Source organism: Miscanthus floridulus, chromosome 6, assembly GCF_019320115.1.
Source record: "Miscanthus floridulus cultivar M001 chromosome 6, ASM1932011v1, whole genome shotgun sequence".
In the NCBI taxonomy this organism is placed as follows: domain Eukaryota; kingdom Viridiplantae; phylum Streptophyta; class Magnoliopsida; order Poales; family Poaceae; genus Miscanthus; species Miscanthus floridulus.
This window is the reverse complement of record NC_089585.1, coordinates 113,529,989-113,539,428: the sequence shown is the minus strand read 5'-3', so window position 1 is coordinate 113,539,428 and position 9,440 is coordinate 113,529,989. Positions and strand designations below refer to the sequence as shown.

Below are 9,440 nucleotides of genomic sequence, written 5' to 3'. Positions count from 1 at the left end.
ATGGGGCGGCAGCGAAGTCATGTGTTAGTTTTTGTGCATGCAGCATTACCACGTTTGTTTAGATCTCGTCCTTTTTATTTTTTATCGGGTACAACTTAGGATGATCACTCACACCAAATGCACACACATGTATGCATATCCGTACACACGCAAAGAAGAGCGCCGAAAACACGCAGACCACCGAACGCCCACGCATGCGTGTACCATACAATTTCTAGAAAATTTTCAAAAAAAAGGTGCGACACTAGGGTAGGAATAGGAAAAAATAGGAATAGAAAAAAAAATGTAGGGATAGAATGTTGTAAAGAACATAGGAGTAGAAAAAAATTGTAGGGGTAGAATGTTGTAACATCTTTAGGCCCCGTTCGCGTACCCTTAAACCCGGTTTGATCTGTTTTTTTTTTCATTCGAAATAGTGTTTTTCTCTCACAAATTTCTTCAGAATTCCTCCAAACCATTCAAATTCCTCTAGAACCATACCATCCGAACGAGGCCTTAATCATGTACATGGAAAAGTACAAGATCGAGGGCTCCTTTGAAAACAGAAATGATTAAACATAGGAATTGAAAAAAACGTAGGATTTTTGTAGGAATGCATGTGCGGAATAGAAGATTGAGAAACACAGAGGAATGCATGTGCAAAACCGTTTAGATAGAGCATAGGAAAGGAATTGGAAAGATAGTTATGGATTAACTAGTCATACTGTATTAATCTTCTCAAATGTTACTTGTAGGCTGCTAAGAGCGTTGCATCCTTAGCAATGAGGCACATTTGCCTCATCCTACACAAAGGAAAGAGAAAAAGAGGTCCGACTAGACGTTTCTTTCCCTACGATCTCTCTGTGAAATGGATAGAATAGGTACTTTTCCTTCAGTTTTCCTATGGTTCAGTTCTCCATTCTAAATGTATGAACAGTGCTCACTTCTATAGGGAATGAAATCCTCCATTCTTCCTCCAAAAGTCCTCAAATCCAAAGGAGGGGGCCTAAACGTTTGGATGAGGCATATGAAAAAAAAAAACACGAAATCAATGAGAGTGCAAAGTAAATTTCAATGAGGTTCAATCTCTTGGTAAAATTTCTCTAAAATTCATATGAAACAAGTAATTTCATAGGAGTTACATATGATTTGTAGGAACCTAATATTTGTCTCAAAGGGTTCATAGAAATTTACCTATAGGATTTCAATCCTCTAGAATTCTTCCACTTTTCTTTTGTTGGGTGGGGCAAGAGCAAAATGAAATTGATTTATGATACGAGCATTCCTTAGGGCCCTAGTTGGAACATAGACTCAAAACACATGAATAGGAAAACCACAAGATTAAAGTTGCATGCAATCTTACAAGAATTTAAATAAAATACAGAAAAATTTCTATTGCGGTGTTCGGATGCAACACAGGAATTCTAAGAGAGACATAAGGAAAGTTTCCATTAAGTTGAACCTCACACTAGTTTCTCTCCAAAATTCCTATAGTTTCATACATTCGATAGTAATAATCTAATTTCATAGGATTTCTTTTATCCCAAAGTACATAAATTAATTTTTTCTATAGGATTACAATCCACAAAAGGCCTTACTTTGTTCTTCATATATGCTTTTTCTTTGTTCTTCCTATATGCTTTTTCTTTGTTCTTCGAATGCCTTACTTTGTACGTTCTCATATGAAATGCGACCGAGAAATTGGCATGCTATCTGCCATCGTGCCCCCAGCCAAGGCAACACTGACAAGGGTTGAGAAATATGTAGTATGAGATCGAGAAAGGAATTTCGTTGCAGAATTTCTTCGGTATAGCGCTTTGTCCGTGTACAGGTAAGACTGTCTCCAACAATGACACATAAACACAGCACCTATTCTCTACCTAAAATCTAGATTCTCCGACAGGCCACGCAAATCAGCTCTCTTCTTCCTTGGTCTGTCCGCCGCCCACCCATCTCCAAGTTCATGGCGCCTCACACCTCCGGCGCCTGCGTGGTGGCGAGCCCCATGTCGAAGACGGAGCAGTCGGCCCTGGCGAGCCCCGCGAAGAGCACCGCGCCGAGCCGCCACCGCCGGCGAGCGCGCTGATGGAGGAGCTGGTGGAGGAGGTCCTGCTGCACTTCTCACCTGCCGACCCAGCGAGCCTCGTCCGGGCCGTGCTCGTCTGCAGGCGCTAGCGCCGCATCGTCACGGGCCCGCGGTTCCACCGCCGCTACCGTGAGCTCCACCTCCACCACGGGCGTGGGGGATCGTCGCCCCCGATGCTGGGCTTCCTCGCCGACACTGGAGCGGGGACCCGCTTCGTGCCCACCTCCACCTTCCGCCCCGCACCCGCACCCGACGGCGGCCTCCTCCTCGTCGGCTGGTGCGCCTCCGCGGCCACCACCACCGCCTCCGTCGGCGACCACCTCGACTGCTCCAGCGGCTCCTCGCAGCAGCCCTGCCTGGCCGCGTCGGCCGCGTCCGCCGCGAACCCGCCTGGAAGCGCCGGCGGCTCCCTGCCGCGGGCTCGCCTCACCGAGCCGGCCGCGCCTCGCCGCGGGCCCACCACAACGGCGCCGGACATTTGCGTCGTCTCCCTCGCGAGACGCTTATTTGCCTTTCGATGTGGCTGGTACGCAAAATGCGTTCTTTGTTTGGGTGCTCCGTTGGAGCTCGTTCCTGGCTACCCAAAACACTGTGCCGCACCTATTTTGCGTTTGGGTGGTATTGTTGAAGACAGTCTAACGACTCACAATAAAAATCACAAGGCGTTTTCCGTCAGCACTCAGCAGTCAACTGCACGATCTCAACAATTCCAACACCTGCGTCGAGTCATCTAGCAGTGGTACTGTAGTACGTAGTAGTTGATGATCAACCGTAGTTGATCCATCAAAATCTTCACTTATTACCTGCTGCGCTTGTGCTACTACTCGGCCAGCACATCCAAATCCAAATCGAACGGGGGATCCGGATGCTCTAGAGTTCAGCCTTCAGTGGGTTCGTCCCCGTAGGTCCTAGCCCGGCCGACCCGTTTTCTCCGCCGCCGGCCGCATCTGTCGTACCGGCTCGGCTCCCCGCCCCGCCGTGAATTCCGGAGCACGAGGGCGGACGGACGATTTGTCCAAGATACGGCGGCGCACCTGCCTTCGTGTCGTGTCCTCCACTCCTGACTCCCTCGCAGCAAACGTGGCGCGCAGGCGCAGGCGAGCGGGGGAGCTCGCGTTCGGACGCCGCTCGCGTCACCCCGAATCGAACCTGCCTGAAAGAGATATACTCCGTGGACGCGGTGGCACCCATCGCGCCGGGATATTTCCAAAACTGCAAGTCACGAGTCACGACCGTGACGTGTTTGACTGACGTGAACCGGCCGGCAACCTGCTGATTCAGGCATGCGGAATTGGGGTCCCTAGCGTGATGCTGGTGTCGCCCTAACAGGGAGCACAGGTTAGGTGAGCCGAACCGAACCTGCCTGGTTAATAGCTCGCCCATGGTTCTTGTTTTCTAGTTAACCCATGGTATCAGTACTGTATTACTCTTGGTTGGGTTAGTTTTACTGTCAGTTCGAACTTTTGATTCGACACAAGTAGTACTCCGTACGGCTGCCTTATGCTTTCCCGGTAATTTTGGTGAACGAAAAGAAGTGCTCTGCTGCCTAGTGCCTAAGCTTATACTCCTACTTAGCTAGCTTAGAAATAGAAGCGCTTCCAAGTCAATAAGCGGGACCACTGTTGCTTGCAGAAGTAAGCGCACAGCGACAGGTCTTTGGCATGCGAGGTTAACATTGATCTTTTCCCCGTGTACAAAGACGTTTCACCGGGGTCGGTGTCGGCGCCATGGTACAGTGAACCAAAACGTCAAACCCGGCGTTTGTTTGACGCATACATCCACGGTCCAGCGCGACCTCGAGCCACCCCTACCGCCGCCCCCACGTTTCCCCTCTCCACCGATGGTACGGTGAGTGGTGGCTCGCTGCCATCTGGCGACCGGAGTGGCAACGCTTCTTCCTGACGTCGCTGACGACGCGAAGCACGCACCACCGCCACCGTACTCAAGAAGTCAAGATGTCAGCTGCGCAACCAGCAAATGTAGGTCTGGCGCTCGAATCAGCGGCGCCTCCGCATGCTTGCTCAAATCGTGATGCAAGCTTGCTTGATACTCGCCCGTCGTCCGTGTTCAGTTCAGTGTCCTGTGTCCATGCTACCACTTTACAGTTGATATTTCCGGTGCAGCATGCAGTTCCGCGGCGTTGGACTTGGAAATAAAGAAGCTTCTTCCTTCCAATCCCAATCCCCCCTGACGCCGACGTGTTTGACGTGCGCCGGCTGCTGAGTCAGCGACGTGGAAAGGGTTTAACACGTCACCGGAACAGTGGACATTGCCAGTAGTTTGAGCATTGCCATCGCCAGCTTTTGGGCTTACCTTACCTTACCTCTAGTAGCACTACGACATCTGCGCTTGGAATTTGGAAACCTGATCAAGGAAGGAACAAATGCCTCTCTCTAGACTACTGACCTCCGCTCAACTTGCTGTTATGTCAATAATGCTGATGATGTGCCGACGAAGTACAAGGAAGATAATCCGATTGGAATTGTGAAACAGTTTTTTTTATCAAATGCGATTACCATGTTTTAATGAAAATACAAACTGTAGCGCGCGAAGCTAGGTGTGAAGTAACCAATAATCCAGGGCTCATAAACTTGAAATTTAAGTGGCCACAACAGTTAAACAAAAATCCATATTGGTGTCCGTACTCGATTGGCTACACCAACGCAACACAATGCAGCGTCTTTGGCGCGCGTGCAAGGTCGATTAATTTTGGATTTACAGGAAGAAGAAGAAGAAGAAGAAGAAGAAGAAGAAGAAGAAGAAGAAGAAGAGAAAGGTCAATTGTTCCACGTTAGGGCCTGTCACTCCGAACGTTAGGTGCCAGCACCGCGGCACGGCAGACCAAAGTCCAAAACGTGAGCCCGGGCGTTTGCTAGGATCCACTCGTTTCCGCGAGGCGGACAAGCCTGAGCGTCCACCCAACGACACACGTTCCCGTCGCTGGGCGACTTGCTGCGACCCACCCGAGGAAAGAATCGGACGGCCACCGACCGACGCTTCTGTCCTGACGACGACGACGACGAATTGAAGCACGCGCGTGAAGCACCATCGGCGGACCGCGGACACCGAGGCAGAGCGCGCGCGGTTGGGACTTGGGAGTACAGTACAGTAACCCGGGTGGTGTGGCCAGTCAGCCAGTGCCGCAGGTTGCTTCCCACAGTGCAATATACGTCTCGTGAGTGTTCAATGTTCACACTGCCAACACAGCTGCATCCTCGATCGAGTCGATGAGTCCACTGTTCGCGCCACGCGCTTGGACCAGCTCGTACCGACTCCACTAATCAAGGAACTTTCGTTATTAAATTAAAAATTAGTAAACCGTCATATAACGTCCACGACTTTTCCTTTTCCTTTTCTTTTTTTAAAAATGTTTTCATGTTTTTTTTATTTTTTTAAAAGTTATCATGATACTCATAACTTCTATGTATAATATTTTATAGAATAAAAATTATCACCACAATATTTTATTTTTACTTTTTCAATATAGATTTTTACATGATTTTATAGATAAACTACTATAACAAATTTTCTACACGACCTTTACAGTTCAATTCTTGTGCATAACTCTGATGATGTGGAAGTTGTATTACTGTATCACACATATATATCATCGGCTGCTTATACCCTCTATTCTAAATTATGAGATGTTTTAGCTTTAGATATTTAGATAAACGACTTATGCTTTGGACTGGAAAGACTAAGAGTATGCAAATAAAGATACACCAATCTCAAATCTAGCATGCGCTGAACCTCGTATGTGCAGTAACCGTGAAATCCGGGTCATATATATATATATATATATATATATATATATATATATATATATATATATATATATATATATATATATATATATATATATATATATATATATGTGTGTGTGTGTGTGTGTGGAGAGTATATTCAATACTCAGCTATAAAATAAGTTATTCTGTAGCCGCCTCCATTTACGATAATTCTATATACTAATTTACGATAATATCAATTCATATTTACGATAGTTGGATTAATATAACATATGAGGATATTTACCATAACGTTATAGTAAACCACTTAGTAAGGAGTTACTATAATCTCGTAAATTAACATAGTAATTATCGTAACTCAAAGTGGTTACAGAATAAGTTATTTTGTAGCCAGCTACAGGGTAGTAGTTCTGGTCGAATTTGAATTGTAAATCTTATTTTTTTAGCGAAAAATACACCGTAGAGGCGGTTCTAGACTGAACTGCCCCTACAAATCGATTTGTAAGGACGGTCTAGGCACCATCCCTACAAATACATGATTTATAGAGACGGTATAGTAAAGACTGCTGGCCGAGCCACCTCTACAAAACCTCACCGGCCACCTCTACTAATCCTGTCTGTGGTAGTGTCAATGCTTTGATATGTAGAGTAGGATTAATCCACTGACTACTATTAATCGGATCCAATCCTTTGATACGTTGGATGGTTTGGAGGAATGCTGGAGGAATTTGTGAGAGAAAAATACTGTTTCGGATGAAAAAAGAAGCGGATCAAGTCGGGTTTAAGGGCACGCGAACGGGCCCGAACCATCCAAATTCCTCCGAGCGAACAGGCCCGTAGAGTTAAATCTGCACTGTATCTGAATATCTGATGGCAGGAGTAAACTAAACGCTGCCAGTTGTTAGACTGTCTCCAACAGCTTACTCAAACGGCGACGCAATCCCAAAATAAGTCACGTACAGTGTTTTTAGGTGAGGAAAACCGGCTCCAACCGAAGAGGCAAATGGGTCATGCATTTTGGGTAGGAGGCCACGCGGGACGCTTATTTGCGTCGTCTTTCTCTCCCAGACGCAAAGTCTTCGACAGCGAGGCGGGCCCGACGACGACAACAACGGCGAGGCGGGCGGAGCTCGCCGGGGAGGAAGGCGGGCGGTGCTCACCGGATCTCGCAGGGAGGGAGGGAGCCCGGCCGACGCAGCCACGCCGCGCAGCCGCGACGCCCAACACAGCCGCGCCACCTCCCCACGGTCCCGCCGGCCTCCCTGCACTGGATCGGAGTTGGGAGAGAGGGGAAAAGCTCGCCGGAACCCTAGATCCAGGAGGAGGAGGAGGGCCTACATCGTCGAGGCCGCCGCGCCACTGGATCCGCGCCGGGGTTGCCGCACCCGCACCAGGGGCCGTCCGTGCCAACGCCGCCGCGCCTGGGTCGCTGTGCCGGGCCAACCGCGCCGAGGGCCTCCCGCCGCCGTCCATGGCGCGGTGAGCGCGGTGGGGTGCAGGGAGGATGCGGTGGAGCGCGGTGGGGCGTGGTGGGCGCGCGGTGAGGCGCGGTGAGCTCGCCGGGAGGACGTCGGGCGTCGGGGAGGGAGAGAGAGAGAGGAAACATCGGAGAGAGGAAGCCCGGCCTCCTCCGTGGCACGCTCCACTGGATCGGTGGCCCGACGACGACGGCGAGGCGGGGAGGGAGGGGGAGGGAGGTGGGCTGTTGGAGAAGGAAGGGGATGGATCCGTCACCTATTTACTATGCTGAACCCAGATCCTACGATGCGACGCTGATTTAGGTATCGGGTGTTGGAGATAGTCGTAGTTCAGCTTTGCCTGTGGACCGAGTCCAGGCGTCCGAAAAGGGCAGGCGTTGCGGCATCAACATGCTCATCTCTCGCACGGCCTTGAAATCTCCACCGACCGCGCCAGTGCGCCACCCCTCGCTTCGCCCCTACTTAAAATCTCCGAGTGGCCTCCGCTTCGCCACGCAGAGAGCTCACAGCAGTAACCGCCGAAGCAAGCAAGCAAGCGAAGCACGCGCGCGCCGCCGGCGTCAAGCTCAGACTCAGGTGCGCGGGCACCGGGCACCAGCAGCAGCCAGCGCAGGGGGATGGCGATCGTGGGCGCGGAGTACTGCGACCCCGAGGAACGCGTCCTGACGGTGCGCAAGACCTCGCACTTCTCCCCCGGCGACGGCTTCGCGGCCTACGACACCCGCACGGGCGGGCTCGCCTTCCGCGCCGACACCTACGGCCGGGGCCACGGCGGGGGCGCCGCGTCGGCCGGCGAGCTCGCCCTGCTCGGCCCGGCCGGGGAGCCGCTCCTCACCGTGCGCCGGCGGCGCCCGTCCCTGCACCACCGATGGGAGGGCTTCCTCGGCGCCCGCTCCGACGGCCAGAAGGCGCTCTTCTCGGCCCGCCGCCCGTCCATCCTCGGCGGCTCCGCGGCCGGCGCCGTCATCGAGCTCCTCCCGCCGCCGGCCGCGGCCGCCGCCCCCGAGCTGCTCCGCGTGGACGGGTCCTTCCCGCGCCGGTGCTGCCGCGTGGTGGCGGCGCCCAGGGCCGAGGGCGAGAAGGCCAAGGTGGTGGCGGAGATCAGGCGGAAGGTGGACGAGGGGGCGCGCGTTGTCATGGGCCGCGACGTGTTCGTCCTGCGGGTCAGCCCCGGCTTCGACGCGGCGTTCGCCATGGGGATCGTGCTCGTGCTCGACCAGATCGCCGGCGACGAGGCCAGCGTCGACGCTGGAGCGGACGTCATCGACGCCAAGATTTGGTGACCTACGATCGAGACCTATGGGGTTGTCCCCTCGCTTCTTGGTTTTGCTGTGTATAGACTATAGAGCCTGCGATCTTGTTCCCTTCTCCTTTGTATGTTCGCGTATTTGCTCCAGAGAACTGGCAATGCATAATACATGCTCGACTTTTGCTTTTTCTCTCTCCCAGTCAGTACAGCAGCAACTAGGAGTACGTACTGTCTGTCACCAGTAGCAGTCTGGCACAGCAACAGGACTCCGTACCAGAGCAAAGCAACATAGAAATCTGCATCAGTTTATCTTGTTCATCATTTTTTTTACATTACCTCTTCCGATCATCAAAAGGTGACACCAGACTTGATGTTTCAATCTTAGGGCCTGTTTGGTTCCTCCCTCTCCTCCTAAAATTCCCGGCACATCGAATGTTTAGACATATACATGAAGTATTAAATATAGACTAATTACGAAACTAATTACATAACTTGCGACTAATTTGCGAGACGAATCTTTTAAGCCTAATTAGTCCATGATTTGACAATGCGGTGCTACAGTAAACATGTGCTAATGATAGATTTATTAGGCTTAAAAAATTCATCTCGGAAATTAGCCTACATCTATGTAATTGGTTTTGTAATTAATTTATATTTAATGCTCCTTATTAGCCTCTAAACATTTGATGTGACATAAATTTTAGGAGCAACTAAAGAACCAAACACCCTCTTACCCCATCTGAACTTCCTGTTCTGTGTACTAAGTCACTGTTTGGATACATAGGAACATCGGGGTAATAGCTAGCTGCTAATAATTAGCTCCTTATTTAAATAGATCTAGCTAATAGCTTAATTAGCTAACTGGTAACTGAGTACCCTAGCAGCTAATGGATGTAAACAGG

General features: G+C 50.7%; 1 protein-coding gene across 1 annotated transcript; it reads left to right on the top strand.

Moving 5' to 3' along the window:
* The first annotated feature begins 7,791 nt into the window (after positions 1-7,791).
* On the top strand, positions 7,792-8,723 carry LOC136459117 (protein LURP-one-related 5-like). Its single transcript, XM_066459019.1, has one exon. It carries the CDS (start codon positions 7,907-7,909, stop codon positions 8,570-8,572), a length of 666 nt encoding a protein of 221 aa, XP_066315116.1. The 5' UTR covers positions 7,792-7,906; the 3' UTR covers positions 8,573-8,723.
* The last annotated feature ends 717 nt before the right edge of the window (positions 8,724-9,440 follow it).